The 24,952-nt window shown below is 38.7% G+C and overlaps 1 protein-coding gene across 1 annotated transcript in view; it reads left to right on the top strand.

Moving 5' to 3' along the window:
• The window catches only part of CCDC102B (coiled-coil domain containing 102B), a 308,469-nt gene that overhangs the window by 231,595 nt on the left and 51,922 nt on the right, over nucleotides 1-24,952 (top strand). The window contains exon 7 of the mRNA XM_077809076.1: nucleotides 5,541-5,644. Coding sequence (XP_077665202.1) covers nucleotides 5,541-5,644 — 104 coding nt within the window. The remainder of the gene's footprint in view (nucleotides 1-5,540; nucleotides 5,645-24,952) is intronic.

Consider the following 24,952-nt stretch of genomic DNA (forward strand, 5'->3'; position numbering starts at 1 on the left):
ACAAAATATTTCATTTCTGTTTTCCCAATGGAAAAATGAAAATTTCCTGTGGAAGCTTTTGATATTGCAGATACTACATTTTCTGTTCACCGTCCCCCCCGCCCAATACCCCACATTCCAATTGAAAATTCAGCACTGGCTATAATAAGAAATAAGTGACAACCAAAAAGTTGATATTATTCCTTTTAAATTAAACAATGATGTTTAGAAGAAATCATTTTATTGGATAGAGAATGTGTGATTATAGAAAATGCTTGTTTATCTTACTACCACAGTTTGTTTGGGATATTTTTAAAATTCATACCTTGAGGTTGAAAAAAATTACTAGACGTATCATGTAGTAAAACTATGCTAATCTGCAAGAAATACAACTCCTGTGCCCCCCTCCCCCAAAAGAAAATCACAATTTCTTTTTTTCCCCTCCATTTAGCCACATCTATAGATTTGCAAAAGTGGCAAAATCGTACATGTCAGTAGTTGTTAAAGATCATGTGAAACACAATATATCCATTTTACACATGGGTAAATGGAGGCATGGAATAACAGCTGTTGAGCTGCACATAGCAATACATAAGAAATTAGGACTGAAAACAGAGTTAAAACACTGTATCCAGTTGAAACTGGAGGAGGTATTTAGGTAGAGAGAATGTAAGTACCAAATCTAAATAAAAAGGCATCTAAGAAAATAGAGGTCATTTACAATAATTTGGTTCTAAAGTTTTCTGTAGTGCTGAGCTTTCTGTAAATTGTTAGTAAAATAAGAGGCCTCAGATGACTGAATCAGATGCCCAAAAACTATGGGGTTAAACCATACCCCACAGCAGTCACAAGGTAGCTCCTCTGCTGTGAGCATGTTGAATTAGACCACTTTAAACCAAGTAATTTTGAACATGATTAATCTGAGTAATCTCATTAGTACTGTTTATTCTGGAATTTCTCGCTACAAAGATAGAAAGTAAAAAGAAGTGAAGATTCTGGCCTGCTTTGCTGCAAACAAGTAATGCATCTTAGAAAAAAAAATGATGAAAGATGCAACAAATATTTCACCTTTCAAAGATGGAAAAATTAAAACCCATCCCTAAGTGACAAACTTAGCTGCAGTGTCTTGATCAGAAGGAATTCACTGGAAAACCAGGTAAAACTGAGATGTTGAAGCAATTATTAAAGGCATATGAATATGATAAAAGATAGTTGAGAAAGTTCAAACACTTGTCACTTAAAAAAGAAGAATGAATATCTGTTCTGGACTCCTTCATGTACAAGTTATTGTGTTAATGTCTCATGTTTCAGGTAACTAACACTTTGCTGTGAGCATGATTTGATGGCAGCCTTTATAAACTGATCATAATAGGAATAGGACAATATTGTGAATAAATTTCAAGGCATTTCCTGCTGATGAAATGGCTAGCTAGCTGAAAGTGGTGTGTACCATTAATTCCAGCCAGTAATTATTGCCATAGAAATGCTGTGAACTAAGATTATTGATATTAACATTTCAGAAACAGAGTTCTTTCTTTTTCTCTCTCTCTCCCTTCTCCACCACAACGCTTTTCACTAAAATAGAAAGCTATTGATTAGCAATATCAGTCACAGTGGACCATATACTGCCCTTAGTCTGCATATAACTGCCATTGATAGGAATAGGATATCTGTAATGGTAAGCATTTACCAGGCTTCTTACAACACTGCAACATTGCACTGCAAAGATAAATGTAAGCGGGGGAATAGTCCCGCTATTGTGGGGAACTTTCCTGGCTTCTTCACAACCCCGGTCAAGTGGGCTAGCGAAAGGATCTGAGTCCTCGCTCCCACTTCCTTTACCCAGTGGCCTCCCTGCCCTTGAGTACTCCCCTTCCACTCCCTGTCTGGCAGAGTCCTCGTAACCCCAACAAGGCTGGGCCCAGGATTCCTGAGGGGCTCGACCCCCAACCCTGCTGTGGTCACCTAGGACAGGGGCTAGGATATCCTCACTCCGGGGTACTCTCTCTACACTGGGCACTTCTCTGACCCACTGATCATTACATACAAGTTAAAGCAAATGCAAGTTATGTAATCAACAATTAATTTTAAAAAGAATTAGGAAAAATGGGAAAGGTTAAAGGAAACGCATCAACCCGCTCTGTGGCAGGGAACATCACAAACAGTGTCTCTGGAATGTCAGGGCAGTTCACAGTCTGTTCCTTGTAAGTCCCAGGCCTTCTTCTCAGGCCCTGGCTATGCTGCAGGGATGCTGTGGGTTAGACACTCGCTCTGGTGATGGCCACACACTCTCAGGTTCTAGGTGTCAGGGCCCTTCTTCCCAGTGTTGCCCCCCCACCCCGTCGGGGTTACCAATCCCCCTCTGAGTGTGGCCTACAGAGCCTCCTGGCTGAGGTGTCTCCCTGTGCTGGGCCCACTGCCCAGGGTCCCCATCGCTCTCCCCAGCTGCTCACCACACCCGGCTCCAGATTGCTCCAGCTCCAGCCCCAGCTCCAGTTTCACTCTGTCTCAGCACGGCTGCTGCTCTGCCTCCAGCTCCCTGGGCTGCTTCTCTGGCCCCTCTGCCTCTCGTTGCTGCAGCTCTCGTCTCAGGACAAGTCTGCTCTATCTGGGCTGTGCCTCTGGCTTTCCGGCTGCAGCTCTACTCCCAGCACAGGGTATGCTCTCTCTGGGCTGCTTTTCTGGTCCCTCTGGGTCTGGCACAGCTCTGTTCCCCAGCTCAGCTTGGGCCCCTATTTTCTCCTTATCTCGGCCCCACTCTGTCTGACCCAGGCAATTCCAGCTCACACGAAGGATGGGACTCCCCTTGCCTCCTGACTCCCTGATTAGCCTGCCCGCCCTGTCATTCAGGCTGACCTGGAGCATTGGCCTCTCCCCATTGTTCCTGGGGGCTGTCAGTCTCAGGGTCCTGATCCCCCATCGACCCTTCCCCCCTTTTAGTACTGGGAGCTAGCAACTAAAACACCCTCACTGAGTGTTAGTAAGGGGGCAACAGTCCCCTTACATAAAGTTAAAATATCATTCTCCAGTTGTACTTGGATCCTTGTACTTAGACCCATATCTAGCAAAGCACTTTAGCACAACTGCAACTTTAAGCATGTGTGTAGTCCCAGTGGAAATAATAGGACTATGTATATTCTTTAGTTTTTTGTTGGATCAAGGGCTCAGGTACCAAGATTATATGTAATTCATAATTCCTGTAGATAGATTAGATACTTTTGAGGATCACAATAAGTGGAACAAGAGAATTAAAATGAAACTTATTGTATTGCTTAAAACAAGTGTTGCCAATTCTTTCTGGGAAAGGTTATAAGGGGTGGTTTCACAGTCCCTTAAACCAGTGGTCTCCAAACTTTTTGGCTCGCGCACCCCCAGGGTGAAGATCGGAAGACCAGCCACATGCGCGCCACCGATGGAATAAGACCGGAAGACCTGCTGCAGGGGAACACCAGCCATGGACATGCAGAGCTGCCGCCAAAGAAAAAAACTCCTGCTGCCGTGCATCCCCTGGGATCATCTTGTGCACCCCAGTTTGGAGACCACTGCCTTAAACTTTGCTGCACTGTGTGTGTACCCTAAAATTCAGTGTGACTCTTTTCCAAAACTGTAACTCCTTAGTGGGAGAGAGTTTGCTGAAGACTCTTTCTAGGTTTGCCAATTTTGAGCTCAAGGAGCTCAAGGAATTTGTTTTAACCTATCAAGTCCTACAGAGTTTGGTTTACCATCTCTCTGGTCATCTGAGGCTTTGGATAAACAGTGTGGTGTTAGAATGGTGTTGGCCAGCAGGTTCATTCTAAACTGCTAGTGTAGGCAAAGGCAACTTTAACAGATGCTGATCTAATCATGTTGAAGCCTACACTCCCCCACTTGCTTTGACTTGACCAGCTCAGTACATGCTAAAGTCCATACTAGCATTTTAGTACGTGGTGGTTAGCACCGTATAACATGCTACAGCATGTTTTAGTAAATACAAACTCTGAGACTCCACCTTTTTTCCCCATTCAGTACTGCCTCTGCTGAGAACAAGTCTGAGCTACCCTGACTAAAAGGGATGAGGCAGCTGGCTGGCTGGCGTGAGTGGACTTTGCCTTTTGGAATTGTGTCTCTACATTGGGCTGTCAGAACCCAGATCTATTAACTTGCTAGCATGCTGCAAAGCCCACCTATTTTTCTGGGGTTTGGGGAAAGTGTGAGTTGAATGCTGGAAGGTTCTACGTGCTCTATAGAGGTGGCTATTTTGTTTGCAGATAGTTATTTCCTGTGGATTTTAAATTGTGTAATTAGGGCCTGCAGCACTGGATGGGTGCTTAGTAAATCTTGTACAAACTGAAATAAATAAGCAAGCCTGGGAGGAGCCTATGTTTATAAAACCTGTGATCTAGAGGTATCTTTGGGGGTGCCTGCAAGCCTCCCATTTAATATGTTCCCAGCAGATTTAAGGGAATACTGGGTTCTGGGGAGTGGCTGAGAGGATGAACTCCATTGGGATACTGCTAAATTATCCTTGAAAAAGATTATTTATTCTAGGGGTTTATAAAAAAAAATACTTTGCCAGCAACCTATTTATTTTCATTAGAAATGGACCAGGTTATTCTGCAAGCATCTGCCATTTGGTGCAAGGCAATTTGTGTCAGAGCTACCTTTATATCCATCCACTAACAGGACTTTATCTGTCACCCTGCGCCCTCCATTTGAAATTGACCCAGTTGAACACATTTTTAAGGAACAAAAATGTAAGCTTTTTTCCTCCCACAGAGTGCAGCTTTAGATAAACTTGATTGCCAAATTTTGTTGTCTTGGGAGGCAATTAATTTTTCTTTGGTTTAATTGGGAAAATGAATAGATTCTCCAGTCCCTCAAGACTCCTTCCTACAAGCGCACAAAGCTTTGGGACATGGAGATTTATTTATCACAGGCTGAGGGAGAACACTTATGGGAGCCCCTTACTAAAATGCTGGCTGTGCCTTGGTGGGTTGGTAACAACAACTAGAAGTTGGTTGACTTTCACCTGTTACCAGGTTTCATTCTACAAGTTTCATAGAAGTCAAATTAGAATTCTACAGAGAAAGCTACTTGTGACCTTATTTTTAAATCATGATTGCATTTTATTGCTTTTCCAGTGACTTGGCAGGTACTTTACTGACAGCAGCATAAAAACTGGGGGAAATATACAAGGACAGATAAAATATCCTCATACATAATTAGAATAAATGTTCTAGGTTATTCCTTATTGTCCATAAAACTTTGTGATGCTTTAACAAAAAAGCTAAGAAAATAGGATATTTCATGTATTTCACAGAAAATGACGTATAGGAAATAAAACGTGACAACATTTAGCACTGAGTACAATGTTATCTGTCCTTACTAAGAAAAAGGATCCTGATTCTGTGTGCTTGTGAGAGAGAATAAAACACGTGTGATAAAATCTCAAACACAAATGTAACTTTAAAAAAAAATTAACCTCAAATATAAGTGGATGTTATTTGTGTCTATTATAATAACACTCATGGTAAAAACGTGCGTGGTACATTTCAAAACCAATCAGGTCCGTTTGCTTTCAGCTCGATGATTCACTAAACCAGATTCGAAAGCTACAGCGATCTCTGGATGAGCAGACAGAGGCAAATGACAATTTACAGATTCAGCTTAATCATTTGAAAAGCAGGTGAGTGCTTTACACTTTTAATACTTTGAATCTAGGCTGGAATGTTAATACAGGAAGATCAAGTGAAGATGCGCTTTCACTGATGATCTGTCACATTTACATCTGTCTAGTAACTGTTGCAATTGTTTGGTTCCCCCTACATTTCTGGTTCATATGAATACATTCAAGCTCCTACTGTCATTTGGTTTTTAATCAGTCTGGGTGAGAATGGATAAACACACAAAGAAATAGGTGCAGTTAATCAGGATATTCTGGGGCCCCATGCTGGGGATGTTGTGCAGCTGCGCCACCCAGCTTAGTGCTTAGTGTGTGAGACAGGCTCTGCAGTGGAGTTCTCGACATGCAGAGGGGGAGTGCCTCCTGCGCTCCTCCTAAGTAGGATAAAAAACATGCTTCACTCTGGCCTTCCCTTCTTCCGACACCTCTCCCCTCCCGTTACAGTGAGTAGGGTTCTAGCTCTCATCGCCAGAGATAAGTTACACCACTCAGGATATGAAGGGACTGCAAGTGTGACTGATCCCTTCGTGATGGTGCATTGCATAGTAGGGAAAGTCTCCCTGTACCTCTCCTATACCCTTGTGCACCCACATGTGTGTCTGTGTGCATTTATGTAAGTAGTGAGCATTCATGTGGGACTGGATATAGTGAATAGTAAAATACATATATATATCAAAACTGTTTCTAGTAGACTATGAATCCAACACTCGAGGATGGAACCTGCCATTCTTGCAAAGATTACAGGAGTATACTCAATATTCTCATTGTTTATTTCATTATCCAATAGCATAGATGATATCCAAAGAAAATGTACAACTGACACACTTCTTTTCTGGGGCAAATATATGCTGCTCCATTAATTGTCTGTTACTAAAGAGGCTACTTTAAAGTGTAGCTTTTTCTGGAAACACAAGGGTTGGTATAAATATGGGTGTCAAACTGAAGCTGGAGCATTCAAAGAGGTATATATTGCACCACTTTTGTTTCCTCACAAAACTGCAAAATATACATATTGTGAAAACACATCTAACCCACCCATATAATGTGTTTATATTTATAAAGCATCTCACCTGAACTTGAATGCTTATCTTGGTTGACTGTGAACCATGTTGCATGTTATCCAAGAGGCTGAAAAGCCAACTTACATTTCAGAAAGTGGTATTTTTGAATATATTAAAAGATTTTTCCTTTTTTTGTTGCTGCTGGTTAGTATGGTGTTGTTTTTTTTTTTTTTTTGCTAAGTGTTACAGCTGAAAGACAGATTACAGCTATTTGCTTGCTCACACTAGACTAATTCTGAGCCTACCTTATGCCATCACTTACACCTGTACAAAAACGCTAAATGTGTACTCACTCTGCACTCATAAATGACAGCCTAAAGTGCAAAGTACTGGAGAATTAGGCTTACAAGTGATCAATCAGGGATGCTAGGACTCTGGTGTACTTTGAGAAAGGTAGCATTCAGTCATATTTTTTCATAATATATTTTAAAATATGCAAAGTTGGATGTATTTTGAACCCACTTGCATGTCATGGGTTCAAGATTTCCCTATGGAACCATGCTGCTTTAGGTCAGTCTTCCATTGGTTGTTCACTCCTTGCTGAAATGAGTTAGAAACTAAAACATTTTATATCTTTTCCCTTCCTATCCTACCTATGGATAAAAACAACCCCTAAGTGTCTGATCAGATTGTACTGCTTAAAGTTACCCTGAGGGTAAACTATGGATAAAGAGATTGAGGAATGTACGTATAGGGACTTTTGAGTTTTAAAGGTAACATAGTAGACTACTAATGGTATATGTCACAGTTATGGGACTAGCTGCACTTTTGTCCCCTTTCTGGTATCGGAGTGCACCCCCACAAATGGCAGTCCTTGTGCCTTTACTCTCCTGGGGTAGAATTTCAGAATTTTCACACTCTTGGGTTGTCATACCCAGATCCAGGTCTATCTGTGTCAACTGCTTATCAGCATGCCCACCCAACTGTACAATTGGGTTTCTTCCCTGTGACTGGGAATATGGGGTAAGATCCACAAAGAAACTTAAGTGCTGCAGTGCTGACCACCTAACCTCTAGGTGCCTAGAAACAACACAGAAATCCACAAAGTCTGAGTTAGGTATAGGCTCCCTATACAGTGAATGGGGAGGAGATAAACACCTAAGAATGGAATCCACAAAAGCCAGTAAGCTAGACAGGGAGCTGTCCAAGCTACCCAAAGAGAGATGCCAATGACAGGGGTGTGTCCTAAGCCCTACTCCCTCATGGAGATAGATGACTAAGTCCAGACTGCAGGGAGGTAACTCTCTCTGCTAGTGATCCATGAATGGGAACCCCAGGTGGATTAGGTGCCTAAACCACTTCTTGAGAGAATGGGTTAAGTGCCTACCTCATTTCACACAAACTGGGGGGCAGGAAGAGGAGGAGCCCACTTTATAACTCTTAGTCCAGTGGTTAGCACTCTTGCCTGGGATGTGGGAGACCCAAGTTCAATCCCCCTCCCCTGCCAGAGGCAGGGAGACAATTTGAACATTGTCTCTCCTACCTCTGAGGAGAGTGCTTTAACCACTGAGCTATGGGGTATTCTGTTGGGGAGGGGGGTCTCTCAATCTCTCCTGTTGAAGCTGTTTTACTGTGGGTTAAATACTAGTGATTGGAGCAGGACTGGACCAAGGGTCTCCCAACTGGATCCAGGTAAAGGAAAGTGGTTATCATGGGTCAGAGTGAACTTGAGCAGATAATTGGCCTTATCTATATAGGTAATGGGGCCCTGAACACTGTGAAGTTGTGAGAGAAAGCTATGTAGCATATAGGATACAGACTTGCAATCAGACAGAAATTGTATGAATTTAAAAAGACTATTAAGGAGGAGATGGCCTGAAAAATGAGACTGGAAGACTCTCTGATGATGTTGCAAGATTACCCAGACATAACAACCCAAAGAATAATGTTTTAGCAGCTTATAGTGGGACATAGAAAGGAATCCAATCTTTCATTCCCTACCCAGAGACTTTCAAAGCCAAGTGAATAGTGAGCCTGAAATGACTTCATACATTGTGGTTGTAAAGAACACCAAGATAACTACCCCTCTATACAGATAGAAGATTATTGATAACTCATAGTGAATTAGTAAGAATGAAAGTGTTCTGTATTTATATCCTGACAAGGAGATCTATCAGGCTGCAGAATGATATCCCTTGGGAAGTGGTTCACATTCCATCACTTGAGAACAAGAGTTGGAACGGACTAACCAGTTCATCATATTTATAGGGAGCAATGTGCTGTAGGAAACCATCCTGCATTGTCAGAGAGGTAAACATAATAGGTTTATTGCATCATGCCTTAATTCCATGAAAATTGTTTGACCACATTGAAAAACATTTTATAATGTTTTCAAAGCACTTCAAAATTTGGTTCCACTAGGCTGCCTTATTCTACAGTGGCAAATTTTTATGGGGCTTTTATGGATCATCTCCATAAAAATCTGAGTGCTTGTCTTAAAATGCCAGGTCATCTCAATAAACATGATAGTATGTTCTTGACAGAGATCGATGTACAGCACACTACACTGTGAAAGGTCAAGGAAATAGCATTGTGTCATGGTAATATAAACATTTTTATTACACAATAAAATCAACAGCTACTCTTTTCTTTTTAACACTATGTCTGTATTTTATAGCTTTATCATGGAAATCCAAATATTACAGCTCTTCCAAGCTTTAAGGCTTATTAACATTCCCTGTTTTTGTTAAGGAGACAATTAGTAATGCACACAATCATGAGAAAACCCTTCTAAGTTCAAAGTCCGTTTAAGAATTCCATTTCTAAATACCGCTGCAGGAATTTGGCCATACGATACTGACCAGCAGAGTCAGCTGTCCATTAGGTACTGATAGCAATGTCCCTCCGGTCAGCGACACTCTAGAAACTAGGTAGTATTAGTAAAGTGGCTATACTACTACAGTACCACCTGCTGCCACCAGGATTCCCATTTGAGTTGGTGCTTTGAGGAGCATCTGAGACTAAATGGATTTAATAAGAAGATATTGGAGCACTGATAATGTTAACCAGAAAGAAGTTCCTTGGTGGTGGCCTGGTGGATTTCAGCCACTGGAGGACTGCAGATTGTGACAGGGCAAGGCCAGATGGCTAAAGGAAAGTAGTAAGAAACAGGTATGTTAGCCCCAGGCTAAACAAATCCCTGTTACCATGGTAACCAAATGGCAGTTGCTCCAAGTTAATCAAGACATCTGAGGACAATTAAGATCCTTCCAGAAAGCAGTGGAGACAGCTAGGTTGATTGGGACACCTGAAGCCAATCGGGGCTGGCTGAAAGAAGTTAAAAACCTCCCAGTTAGTGGGGGGGTGGGGTGCGTGTCAGGAGCTGGAGGAGGAAGTCACGCTGTTGGAGAGACTGAGCAGTACAAACCATATAAGGCACAAGGAAGGAGGCCCTGAGGTAAGGGTAAACTGGATCTCAAGGAAGTGGGGGCTGCTGTGGGGAAGTGGCCCAGGGAATGGTACGTGTCCCGTTTCTAAAAAGTCAGCTATCATAGTTGATACTATTAGGGTCCCTGGGCTGGAGCCCAGAGTAGAGGGCGGGCCCAGGCTCACCCCTTTGCCCCCCCCTGATTAATCACTGAGACTGAAAGACAACAGAGACTGGGCGAGGGAGGATAGCTTCTCCTCACTTCCCCCACTGGCTTATGAAAATGGCTTATGAAAATGGCTCAGTAGGCTGTGACCCTTGCCTCTAGAGAGAGAAGGGCTACATGGTGGGTCACAGTGAGCCTCTGAGGATAGCAAAAATCCACCAGGAAACTCGGGACCCACAGAGACAAGGATAGAGCTTTGTCACAAGATATTGAAGAAGCTCTGGCCCAACTAGGAGCCACCTTGTGACAACAGATGGTTCTGTGAAACAGTTGCACGATTGATACTGCAGTTTCTATAGTGGGTTTGAAATCTGGGTCATTGTTTGGGTGGCTTAGTTCCACCAGCCCCAAATGACCAACTGTGTACTGACAAGACTTTAAACATTTTAATCTTTGAGGCAGATTATCTGTTGAGCACTATTCACATGATAAGAGTGAATAATAAAGGACAATGCAAAAGGAATCATTCTTAAACAGCTCTTTTTTCAAAGCAATTGTGTGAAATATTTTAGGTACAGCTTTTCCCTCTTTTTCTTATTAAATATTTGTATCAAAAAGCAATCTTTGTTTCATAAATCCTTTTCTGCTGCTGTTTCTTATTCCTTGTATAAAGACATAAAGAAGTAACTTATTCTATGTTGTGATAACCCTACTGGACTACTGTGGAGATTGTGGTGATGTTACAAGAGGGGTTTAGAACTTCAGGAAGGGGAATAACAGGAAATGATGAGCATTTTAAATGTCAAGACATAATGTTCTACTTAAAATAGTGTTTTTTAAAGTTTTCCATGATACCTCTTCTGCTCTTTAGAGCAAGTTAATGCTTTATTTGCACCAAGAGCTGAATTCTTAGTGATGCCCATTTCTGACAGAACAATATGGAGTACAGAAACATGCTCTGCAGACTATCCTGACTTACATGAATAAGTTCAGACATGTCCTGACATACAGTGTATCTAGAAATCTCAGGTAATATATGTAATATATGTAACTTTCACAGCACACTAAATTACTTAATTGACAATTTCCCATCTCTCTTCATTCATACTCTTAAATTCCGTAACTTTAAATAAAACACAGTTTTCTTGTTAATATTTATCCCAGTGGAAAACCTTTTTACGCAGAACTATTACTAATAAAGCGTTCAAGATATTAGTTAACCAGTATTATGCCCATGAACTGTGAGAGCTTTTGCATGAATTACCATGTGCTTACAATTGAGGTATTATGTAAGAATACTTCAGGTGCAGCCATCTGTAAATATAAACTTTTTTTTTTAATTGAAATGTTATTCCCTTACTGTCAACCAGCCTGTAATTTTTCCCATGGTTTTGCAGCTGAAACTGTGCTGTTGTTGCCATACAGTAGGTCAATTAAATATTACTAGTCCTTTAACACTCAGTTGACAGCACTGGGGAAATAATATTATAACAAAGAAACAACCTGTTTAAAATAAATTTGAAACAATGTTATCCTTCACTGAACTGAATACCATATTTTAACTGTGGCTTTTTCTTTTTTCCTCAAGGGAAGCCAATTGACCTACTGTTATATGTTACAAAAGGGGAATATTAAAGCACCCCAAGAGCATGTTGAGGCAACCTACCACTTGTTTTCTTTATTTGTTTCCTGTGATATTGACAATGCAGCTATTATTTTGGGAGACCCATAGCCAGGCATAGGCTTGGAGTGCTAGGGATTATTCATTTTTGCCACAGTTAGTAATGGTTGAATGAGGAAAGCATGATTTTGGTATTTTTGGTGGTAGCCATGTTGGTCTCCCTTCATGGCTACAAACAAACTACATATTGGTCTCCCTACCCAGAGCCCAGACTCCAGCCTGCACCCAAACATCTAACCCACAATTAAACATCCCCGTATCCCGAGCCCCACAAGCCTGACTCAGCTGACCTGGGCCAGCTGTCGGTGTTCAATGGCAGCATAGATGTGCCTTCTGAGTAACTTTTCCAGACCTGAACAAGAGTTCTGGGTAGCCTGAAAGCTTGTTTCTTTCACCAATAGAAGTTGGTCCAATGAAAGATATTCACTCCATCCCATCTTGTCTCTCTAGGCTTTTTGTTGTTGTTTTGGTTAGGTCTTTTAATTTCTGTTGTTGGGATTTATTTTTATAATAGTTCTATTTTATTTTCTGAACACTTAAGTGACAACTGTCAATCTATTAGATTGAAGAATTTAAAAAATAGGTTGACTCTGGGCTACAAAAGATTTTCTTGGTTTTTGAGAATCCTGTCTGTGCAGTATACACTTGGTTTGCATATTTCTGCTTGGCCCTTGCAATGTAAATTAAAAAAAGCGTGGGCTTTCTATAGCCAAAATGAATATGTCTTCACCATTCAGTATGTCCCATTGAATTTGGTATGATAGCCCTTGAGTAACTACTCCTTAATGTAAGGGGTTCAAAACTTGGCCCTTAAACAGTAGGGTTTGTGGACAGGCTCAGCTGGCAGTCTGGCAAATGTAAGTGTTCTAAGATTGACATACTTTGTGATGCTTTCAAGGAGCTCTTCCTACTAAGGATGGCACTAGAGAGAGTCTGGACTGCCAAAGTGCAACATACAGCTGACAGCTCCCACAGAGCTGCTATGAGGTCACCTAAAAGACCTGCCTTCTTTTCAAATTGTTGGCTCAAAAGGATCAACTAACACACAATGATGTCAAAAAGAAAGAATTGTTTCAGAGATGTTTGGGGGTTTTAGAGTGTGTCTAAATACATTGTCTATTGTAGCCTCCTTTTGTAAATGGAGCTTCACATTTTTTTAAGTGATTTGTGCTACTTTGGCTTCTGGCTCTGCACTGTCAGTTTTTACCATAAACTTCTAATGATAATCTACTGAGATTCTGGAGAATAGGGTATAAACTCAGCATCATAGCTGGTATATTTTTACATGATCCACTTGGTAGGACACTGAACTGAGATTCAGGAGGCCTTGATTCTCTTCTTGGCTCTGCCACTGACCTTGGACGAGTCACTTCACTTCTATTTCTCATTTTTTCCCCTCCCAGCTTCTATCTGTTGTGTCTGATTTAGATTCTAAACTCTTCAGGGCAAGAACTGTCCATGCATTTTTACAGCATTTAGAGCAATGGGACCCTAATTTCAGTTGTGGCCTCGGGTTGCTTCCATGGTAAAAATAACAATAATATCAAATTTGATTGATTCAAGGAATTAAACAAAAACGAACAACCCAAAAAAATACCCACCCCACCCCCTTGGCAGTGTGAGAGGACTGCTGCAAGGTAAATTCTAAAGTTAATCAGCCCTACACCAAGTCTGAAATCACAGCTTGAATTTGAAAATAATTCAATATTCATATGAGTTTTATTCGGATACCTCAGTGATGGGTGTATAAGAAACTAAATGAAATTAAATAGACAAGGGTTAAATATGTATAACTTACACTTAAAGAAGTTTACACGTTCATTCACTTTCACTTAGTAGAAACATACCCTTATCCTCTGCTTCATTGTTGTTTCCCTTGACATGTTTTCTGCCTTCCTATTGTACTCTTTCTAATTATCCCTTAACTTTGCATTAAAGCCTTACTTAATGCCCATGTCCCCAGTTAGCAGAGCTTTAGTTAGCTGGGAGATTTAGATATGTGCATGAAATTGTACTGTGTGTGTAGATAATCCTGGTATTTTCATCCTATCCCGGGGGGAGGAGGATGAATGGGAACTTGACATAGTTGACTACTTAACTCCCATATTGTACTGCATTTTGTTATCTGAGATTTTAGAAGTCCTCCAAAATCTTCCAGTAAACAAGGCTCTAGTCTACTAAATGATCTTTGTCTCTCTCATATAACATATAGTGTCTTGCATTTGAGAATTGCTTTGAAAATATAGCTCCTGGTAAAAGCTGGTGCGATACTATTGACTTCAGTGGAGTTGTATCTGCTCATGCCAATGGAGGATAGCCCATTTTTCAATTAATATATTATCTTTATAATGTGATCATACAGTGGTTAATCTGTTTTACTCAATTTGTCAGTGTTGTTGTGGTTGTTTCATTAATAATTTAAAAATGGCATTGCTTGTTAACTTTGAGAGTTTGAAAAGGAAAAGTTTTAGAGTAGCAGCCATGTTAGTCTGTATCCACAAAAAGAACAAAAAGTACTCTCTAAGGTGCAACAAGTACTCCTGTTCCTTTTGAAAAGGAAAAGCAATGAATGCTCTGGATAATTCCAGAATGTGTACAGGCTGATAGTTGCTGCTGCTAATAACACTTTCAGAACATTGCTTATAAATGTGAATTTAAATGTCAAAATACTTACATAGCCCACAACTAATATTTTATATATGTTTACATTAGGGACGTACTTTTAAAAATTGCCTGGATTTTCAAGGAAATGTGGCCTTACTTGGGGTTTGCTTGCTACAAATACTTCTCATTTCTCCATCTGTACTATTCAGTGAATTATAAGAAGCATAAGAATGTATTATGGAAATATGCTGTCTTGGGAAAATCTGCTTTCCCTAATCGAGGCTACCAACTGTACAGAGCTGTTTTTCACATACAATCTATAATGTAGGTGTTGAAAAGTTGCACATTCTCAATCAATATATAATAAAAGGATGTATTAATGCATTTGTATAAGATTTGAATGTAACAGTGTTAATATCTGTGGTGGCATTGCAAATGTATTCACGGAGGATTTAAAAAAAACAATTGCAGTTGTGATTATAATCATGGCTAGGTGAAGCATTTAAGATCAAATAAGTACTCTCTTGAATCATTGCCCAAAACTCCAACTACTTTGAAATGTTCAACTGTGAGGCCCCTTCAAAATGCTATCCTCACCCTTCTATCCTCTCCCCCCATTAGTTAACATGTGGTACATGTGGAAGGGGACACAGCCTGACAAAGGTACCTCTCTCAAATGCAAATTTGCCTCCTCAGGGGGCAAAAAAGTTGGTGCCCTCTCTTATAGTGTTGATAGGCCCTCAATGCTGGTAGGCTCCCTGCTGCCTATGCCTGTTTCAGATGGCAGACAGCTGGTTCATCTCCTCTCTAATGACTTGGTGCAGTTGAAATAGGGTACTTTGCCATTTATATTATCTTTTTCTTAAAACAATTAGATGTTTTCTGATGTAATGAACCTGTTTTATGAAATGTATGTTTCTTTAAACTTCACACAAATTAAAAGGAAAATTACACCCGGAGCCCAGCTTTCAAACATGGGTAGCTTAAACAGTTATCTAAATACAGATATTCAGATCAGAGCCTGATCCAAAGCCTTTTGAAATCAATGGAAAGACTGTCACTGTTTCCTTTGAGCTTTGAATTGGACACTTGAGCACCAAAATGCGTTTTCTATAATCCAGATAGTATTTGTCTATCCTGTTTAGAAACACTGCCAACCTGCCCGTAGTGTTATACTGAGTTGGCTTCAACATTGACAGTGCTTCTACTTATAAAAATATGCACTAACAGTGTATACTGTGAGAAGAGAGTTCCTTTTTGTGTTCACTTAAAGTGCTAGCTTTAAATATAAACTGCAGTACAAATTCAATTTTGAACTGTTATGTTTGGCTTACATATTTTGAAGTTTATAGTGAAAAGCCAGTTCCCTATGTCTCCTATAACAAGCAGTTTGAAAATGCAGTATGTCATGCAATACTGCATTACAATTTTATTCAGTTTTTAATTTGACATAAAATACCATTTTGTAAGCAAACCCAAAAGATATTTTTAAAACATCATTTACCAGCAACACGCTATAGAAATGTGGCATCTGCTTTACTTAAATAAACTTGTCTGCATTTTTACTTCCAAATTGTGATGTAGATAATACAATATAGCTAAATAAACATATTCCACACTAAGAAGTAAGAAAAAATTATTATAACACAATCATTATAGCCTGAGTTTATAGTTATAAATCGAACATCATACCAAATGGGCATTATGTGCATTACCAGACCACGAACCTAGTACACTGACTGATCAGTACACCGGGGCCTAATTCTATTGAGGTGCCAAGCTTCTAGTGACTCCAGTAAGAATGGATAAGACTCAGTAGCCCACAGACTCAGTGTTCCTGTATTAAGTCTTCTACATTTTTTCTGTGTGATATAACCCTGTTAACTTGATTTAAGCAATAAAGAAATAAACCTGTTAAAAGATTAAATTTACTTTTCACCAACCCATTGCAGAGGTCTTCTCTGTAATAGAAACTAGGTCATGGATTACATATATCAACAGTTTTGAATACTTTATAGTCCTTTACTATCTCCAATTTACTCTTATTCACAGGGAATGACAACAATGGTGGCTAGCCATTTTTCTATTCAATAAGGTCAAGCACATCATAAATACATTACTTGTACTCTTTTGAGAGTTTGCTTCATGGTCCTGTTGCTCTTATGACATATATCAGCAAGGTCAGCCAGTGGGCTGCATATCTCTCCAGGCATTTTATCTCACTTTAGAAAGGATGCTGATGATAAATCATCCAGAAGCCCTTGCATTCCCAATTTCTCATTAGGTCTCCATTCTGTCAGCAGGCTTGACAATTTTATAATAACCAATTGTGTGTCAGGGCGGGAGGGGGGTTTGAGAGACAGAGAGTATTATTCTTCCTTTTACCTCAGGGTCACAGCACATGAAATGCACCTGCAAGCACCTTTGAATTGTGCTTCATCAGTGGGATATCTCTCAATATTAAGATAACTTACTGATAGCATTTGGTCTATTAACACTGTTGATATATTGCCATACCTATATTCTTACAAACTGTTGTTTTTAAAAACAGAACTGCAAAAATGGGAAAAAAACCACCATATGAAATTTATAAACTTTTAATATGAACAGTATTAAAATGCCCATGTTTTGGCCATGTCAATGGATAAGTTTAGAACTGTACACCTTCTTAACACTAACCCTCTTAATTAATGATCAGATTCTTGTTTTCCAATCCAAACACACATGTAGGTAAAGTATGATTGTTGTTATGACTTTGGGTTATATTTCAAAAGTAGCCTTTAAGTTTTTATGGTCAAGAAACTGGGTTTGCGTACTGAAATCAGAGATTTGGGGAACACCAATCTAGAGGCTGCATTCAGGGCCCACTTAAAACTGAGCTGTCCTTGTGGCTAGGCCTAGCTCTTTCTTCATAGAACATCTTCTATGAACATCAAAGAAAGTGGCATTTGAGACTGTAAGGTCCAAGTCTTCTAAAATACTTTATATATATATATATATATAATATTCTCTCTCTCTCTCTCTCTCACACACACACACACACACACACACACACACACAAAATAAAATAAGACATATTCAACATAGGTGGTCAAAAATGTTCCATTAAAAGTTTTTTGGCAGAAATAGCTTTGTGACAAAACTGAAATTTTCATGCAAATATTTGCAGTTTCACTGAAAATATTCAGTTTTTTGTTGAAACTTCAAAAAAAGCTTTTTTTAAAAATCATATATTTTCATTTTAAAACTGGAAAAATACAGTTCACTTCTGCCAAAAAACAACAAAGATAGGTTTTGGTTGTTGAGAACCCAAAAATATTTAGTTTTTCTCCAAAATCCTGAAAACAGTTATGACAAATCTGGATTACCCCCGCCAACCTGACACACACCTTGTTGAAATTTTCCGGATATGAGGGTGGAATTCCTAACCAGCTCTATTGTGCACGTCATTTTCAAACCAGGTAAAAATAAACACCTGTATGTCTCTACAACTTTTTCTACACCACTCAATATGTATGACAAATAGGTGTATTTCCCCCATATAGGCCCCAATCCTGTGAACATTTCCCTCGTTTTCATTGACCTTTGTGTGCTGAAATCCCACTTGCATGCATAATTTTGGAGAAATATTTGAAGGGCAACTTTCGTTCTAAAAATCTTGACTAAGAAAAGTTCAATTTCTTATAAATGTGTGTTACAGTAGGAATGTAATATCTCATTTCCCAGAAGCTGATCTCCATAGGGAAGCAGAGTGATGGCAAAATGGAGGTACATGACTGCACTTGGGTAGCATTGCAAGGGGAAATTACAGACACATTTGGACCCCCTCCTTAAAATGTTTGACAACAGAGCTGGAACAGTGAAATAGGAAACAGAAGACTGAGTCAGTTTCATATATTCATAAATTCCAAGGCCAGAAAGGACTGTTATGATCATCTAGTCTGACCTCCTGTATAACACAGGCCATAGCTTATATGTGCACCGTTTCCCTTTGCTCATGCAACCAGGCTGTCAGTGCAGGTTTCTGGTTGATTAAATAACATGAGAGCAGAAAAGATTATTATATTTAGATGGCATTGAGTGGTTTGTCCTTCAAAGTTCCCTGAATTCAAGGCAAAGAGAGAGAGATTGGAGGAGAATTTTTAATTGAATTTTCTTGATCCTCAAAATATAAAGTTCTCTTTGAGGGATGGGCATAGGTTCAGGTGAAATGTGGGGTGGGAGTTTTTATTTTATATTTTCACAAACCAGTTCCCCCACGCCTCATTATTCACAGCCATGGATGTATGAATACAAAGCGGCTCAAGCAGCCCAAACAACAAAAACCTCAGCAAATATGAACACCCCCCCCCCATTACTTCACCAGTCTTCTTTTATGACAAACTTCTTCCCCATTTTAATGCATCAGTTGGATGTAAAGGGAGCATAAAGGAAATCTCCACACTGTTGCCTGAGTTCTTCATGTCACAAAGGAATTAAAATAAAAATTAGATTTAATCAAGACTCATGAATGAATAATCAGATTGTACATTAAATCTTAATTACCTTTTCTGAAATATAACCAAATAATTCAGAATCATTGTTGCAGTGAGATAGTACTTACATTAGCACGACTGAAGCCAGTAATTAGAATATTTCATAAAATACTTCTGGCATGGTCAACACATCCACCCTTTTTTAGCCCTTTATTATTCCTTCATCTTTTATGTATGAAAGTTCTTGATATTTTTTATATGAAAGTTATGTGGGGGAAAAAACACTTAGACTTTCTTTACAAGTTTAAATCTCTGTCTGATATTCATCCTTGTGTAGGCAGGTCAGCTATTATGCAGTTTTGTGACCTGATTTTCTTGAAGATGAAATGCACCTCACAGCAAGAGAATGAGACGGTGCTAGTAGTTTCTGAACATGTTCTCACTTCTCTTCCAAGTCTGCAAATATCTAATGGACTTGATGCTGAAAGGTGCAGAGTGGTCTCTACTTCTGTTGATTTCAGAGGGTGCTTAGCAGCTGCTGAAGGGGTAATCTGCGGCTTTACTGTCACAGGATGCGAGTAGCTTGCTCTGCAGTAATATCCCATTGCTTCAGTGCACTAAACATCTCCTAGTACACTCCGGTTTCAAACAGCAATACGTCAAAGTGCTACAGAACATTTAGTGAACTGTAGCAAGATCCTCATGCATTGTAGATTCACATCCCAGCTTGCTGCACACTAAGGCTATGTACGCACTACAGCTTAAATCAGCATAAGTTATAAGCCACCCCCCAGAGCGACATAAGTTTACACCAACCTAAGCGCCAGTGTGGACAACGCTATGTCCCGCTGACAGAGCTGCCGCCACTTCTGGGGGCTGGAGTAATTAAGTCAATGGCAGAGCTCTCTCCTGTTGGCTTAGAGCATCAGTACGAGCAGCACTAGTGCAACTGCACTCCTATAAGCTCTGTGATATAGCCATAGTATAACTCACCATATAGACAAGCCCTGCGTCTCAAGGGATAAAAAGCTAAGTAAGGAACAGCCATGTGGAAATGGGGATGGTGTAAAATATATTACAACATTCTGAAACTCTTGTTTAAACATAATTCTTGGACGTTCAGAGTAGCTCACGTTTACTATAACTAACCATCAGCGCACAATTCAAGCCATCCTCCTATCTGCTTACTGATAGTTTACTTTGACCATACGTTTGGCCACTTTTCTGTTTAGGCCCATTTTTCAACATCCTTACTCATGCTGCATAACAATTTACCATTTGAGTAGCACCACTGAGTTAAATGGGACACTTTCTTGTTATGGTACTACCCAGCTTGAATAAGATTGAATAGTACTCAAATCTGCCAAAGACATTTTATATTTACCTTGCAGAAGAATGAGTGTGTGGTGGTAGAAATAGGCAGTCAAGGTTCATAAATTTTATGTATAGCCACTTTAGAAGTCATAAAAGGAGATAACCAATGTGGTTCTTGTTGGTGGCACAGGTCAGAAAGCCCACTTAAAGTTAATAATGGTAATGAACTCCAGCCAAGGAAAATATCACTAATATTTTCAACTAACATTATTTTCATCATCACTGGATATATTACAAAGCACCTGCCAAATTATGATTTTTGCAGAAAATAGACATTTCATCACTTTCAACATTTTCTACAAACTCTTCTCTTCTATAAATTGAACTCAGTGGGGCTACTTGTGTCAAGAAATGAGTGTAAGTGTTTGTAAGCAGCTCATAATTTGGCCCTCAAGAAAAGCAATGTCTGTGAATAAGGCTATAACATTTACTTCCTTCCATGTGTTTTTGTTTGGTCCACAAGATAAGCATATTTGGTTTTACTCTTGTTTTGTTTGTAATTTTTTTAAAACTTAAGGACATATTCTGATACCTTTTCTCCCTTGGAATAGTATCCACTCCATGAATGTTGCCATTGAAATCAACAGGAGTACTTGTGGAGTTAGATGTTGCCCTGCATTAATAAAAGTATCAAAATCAGTTCCCCAGTGATTATTAGCTGGCTATATTCTGAGGACCAGATTCTGTTATCCTTATCTGTGCTGAGTGTTTCATTTCTCTACAGATACGTTACTCTAATCTATTTTAATTAAACTGCTCAATGTGAATGAAGTGGGGCAGAACCTAGCCCTCATAGTTTTCATGTCAGAAGTAGGTCTTGAGGAGGGATTTACTATAGTATTTTATTTTGCATTCTTAATTCTTATGCTGCAAAATGTCTCTAAGTATGATGCAGCTACAACTGGAAAGTCTTAGTAGGCTAATAGTTATCTGACTGATGATTAAAAATTGCATTTTTAATGTTACTTTTAACGCTATTGTCGTCACATCTCTCAAGTACAATATAGAACCCTGGCCATGCAAGTTGCTTGCATTGTCAAATGTAAGTACAAATGTATTGATCCAATCAAGGATGATTTTCTTGCAACCCTGCTGATGTATAATGTTTGTTTGCCTTTATTAAAATATACTGTAATCTTCGTTGATACATGATTGAATCATTTATCAAAAGGAAAGGTTAATTGTTACCAGGCAAAAGGCACCTTTTGATAAATGCAGTTTTTAAATGTGCACATACTGCAGCAGTCACTGATGATCCAAAAGAGATACTCTAAGTACACCAATGTAAATATTATTTATCAACGTTACAGGAATATTACTGGTGTGATCCTGCTCTCCTTTCTCAGGCAGAATTCCTGATGTCTGCAGTGGAAAGTATGCCTAAGAAAGAAGTGCAGAATTGTGTCCTAAGACTGCTTGGGAAAACAAAAATGAACAACAACAACAAATGCGAACAGTTCTTATTTTATGTAACACATTAATGCAATTTTCAATGTGTTTGTTTGTTTCCTCTTTTCCCCCAGAGTGTTTAAGACTTTTTTTTTAATCTGTAAAGAAAAGGAATTATTTTACTCAGCCTTATTAGAGACTCTGGTGCATAATTTACCTATTAAAAATGCCTGGGGAAAAAAGATCATCAACTTTGTTGCTCTTGTATAACTTGTATCAAGATAATAAAACCCAGAACTCAATTTTACCTAGCATTATTTCTTGTAGTTACATTAAACTTTTTGCCTTAAGTCAACTAATCTTATGAGGTTTTATAAAAGACATGCATAGGCAATCAATAATTGAGCAATTCACAAATGGTGCAATAGTTTAGTTTTCCTTTTTCTTTTACTGATGTAACTCCATATAGGACTTTGAAACATGTTTATTATGTACCTGTACATTTTCAGACAGTATAATCAGATGCTTAATGAACACTTTTTTCGTTCTCTGCTGCTATGGCAGAAACTGTATATGAAAAAAACATGAATTTACTTAATTTGTATGCACACGAGAAGTGAAAAATCTTGAAATACCCATGCAAATATGTATTATTCTCATGAAGGCTTGTCCCTTAAGTGTTCTCACAGCCATCTTGAATCTCTGATTTCCTTGTTCCTCCGTGTGTATGTGTATGTATTTTTTTTTAAAAAGCCAATCAACAGCAAGAAAATACCATGTGACCAATCACTCAACTTGAATAATAAGAACAGTGAAATGTTATTCACATGGTGAATTGAAAAGACACAGTCAAAGTAAATAGTTCCAGAACATGTGAAATACATTCTCATGACATGTTCATTAAACAATTGTAAATAAAAAGCCAATTTGTAAAAATCAGTCTATTTGCAGATAATTTGGAATAGCGAAAACTGATCATTTTTCTCCAGTTATTAGTTACACATTGTTTACCCAGATCTTCTGTTGAATAGCACAGAATCTGTAAGTTCTTTTGCTTATTATTTGGAATTTGTTCAATTACTTTGTTTCATTTGGAATTCTCTATGCATATCTAATTGTACACCCACATTCCACACCTTTTGCAGATACATTTTGGGTCACACTATCTGTTGGCATTACGAGGGTGTAATCATACATACATCCCAGATTGGCTGTGCTTCTTCAAATGGGCATTATGAATATCTATAGTTCTCCCTGCAAATATAATTGAAAAAAATTCTGTTTAGAAATCTAAATTTAATTTTAGAATGTTGGCACTCTTTCTCTACAAACTACTCTGAATGTTTAGTGTCAGGTTTGCTCTATATTAATAATTGGCCATATACTATGATACATATTTCAGACTTATGAAAAATAAGTTGCTGCTTAAAATCATCTAAACCAATGCTGCTATTATGTTGTGACTGCATTCTTAACACTAACCCCTTTCAAAAGAAACATAGTCAGACTTTGTTTGCCATAGCACAGTGTGCATAATTGAAATGCAAATTTTGAGATTCATGCCAACAGATACTTGACTGACTGTATACTCTCTCTTAATGTAAATTTGTAACTCCAATATTTTTTTTTCATTACCATTTAGGTTCCATCAGTACTTAATTTGTAATGAAAGAGGTGCTGGGGTCAAGCAATTGGGTGCTGTGGCTCAAACAATTTTTTACTTTCATAATTGACATGGCAAATCTAGCGGTGCCAGGGCTCATCCCTGATCAAACCCTGGCACAAATTAAGCACTTAACGCCATCTCGCAAAACACTTTTATATACATATTTTATGCACTTGTATAAATGCTGCACTGGATTAGATCTTTGTTCTGCAGAAAATAAGTTTTTTTCCAACAGCATTTAACATATAGAAACCTTTTTTTTTCTTTTTTTTTAAAGATTGATGTTGACTAAAATTGAAGCATCTTTCTGGCGTAGTTAACAATGCATGGCTACATTGATTATTTCATGCTGTTCTTGATAGATGGAAATGTGCTCATTTTGTATGTGTCAATGATTTTCAACTTTTTTCATTTGTGGACCCCTAAAAAATTTCAAATTGAGGAGTGGATCCCTTTGGAAATTTTAGACTTAGTCTGCAGACCCCCAGGGGTCCACGCATCACAGTTGAAAACCGCTGATATATGTCACTTTTTGGGCTACTTCTTTCCCTACTGCTTTGCTGGTTCAATATTTTGATTCAACATTTCAACTCTTCCTCCATTTAACTTCTCACTTGGGCGTGAAAATAATACATATTAGTCATTTTAGTCTGATTTTCGTTAAGTTTGAGAGCACAAAATGGGTTTTATTAATGTGAAATGTAAGTGTATGTGATAGAATGAGAAAATTGTGTCAAAGCCATTTCCTATGGAAATATACAGCAGGCCTGAATAGAGTAAATGTTTTGAAAAATTTGGCCTTTCCACAGCTCTATAATGACAGGTTTCAGAGTAGCAGCCATGTTAGTTTGTATCCGCAAAAAGAAAAGGAGTACTTGTGGCACCTTAGAGACTAACAAATTTATTTGAGCATAAGCTTTCATGAGGTACAGTTGAATGCATCCGATGAAGTGAGCTGTAGCTCACGAAAGCTTATGCTCAAATAAATTTGTTAGTCTCTAAGGTGCCACAAGTCGCCCTTTTCTTTTTACAGTTCTATAAGAAATTTTCATCTTACTTGGAAATTGTCCCTTTAAGTTATGCTGTTTACTTGCGTGAACATATTGGAAAATCCCCATCCTCAAGACATGAATGAAATTTAAAAAAATTATAGACCCTTTGGATTATTTTTATTTTATACTGTTTAGCTTTTATATATAAAAACGTGATTTTTCTCCATTGGTATGTCCCTATGACACACCAACTGCAATAATCATTTTCTCATATTATAGCTCCATTTTCTGTTATTGCCACATCTGTGATTTTTTGAGTGGGTTGATTGCTATCACTCGCTATATTTTCAAAGGTAATTCTAAACTAGATACTTGCTGATTGTGTGATGTTTAACTCAAACAGCAGTTTGTCCTCCTGTATGTTATTATAGTCTGAACTACCCCAATAATTGTCAAGGTACTGAAGACATTCTTGGTTTCTTAATTTACCTGGGATTTTATTGGTATGAAGCATCTGGAATGCAGTTGAAGAGGTT

The sequence above is a fragment of the Eretmochelys imbricata genome, chromosome 2 (genome assembly GCF_965152235.1).
Source record: "Eretmochelys imbricata isolate rEreImb1 chromosome 2, rEreImb1.hap1, whole genome shotgun sequence".
Classification (NCBI taxonomy): Eukaryota; Metazoa; Chordata; order Testudines; family Cheloniidae; genus Eretmochelys; species Eretmochelys imbricata.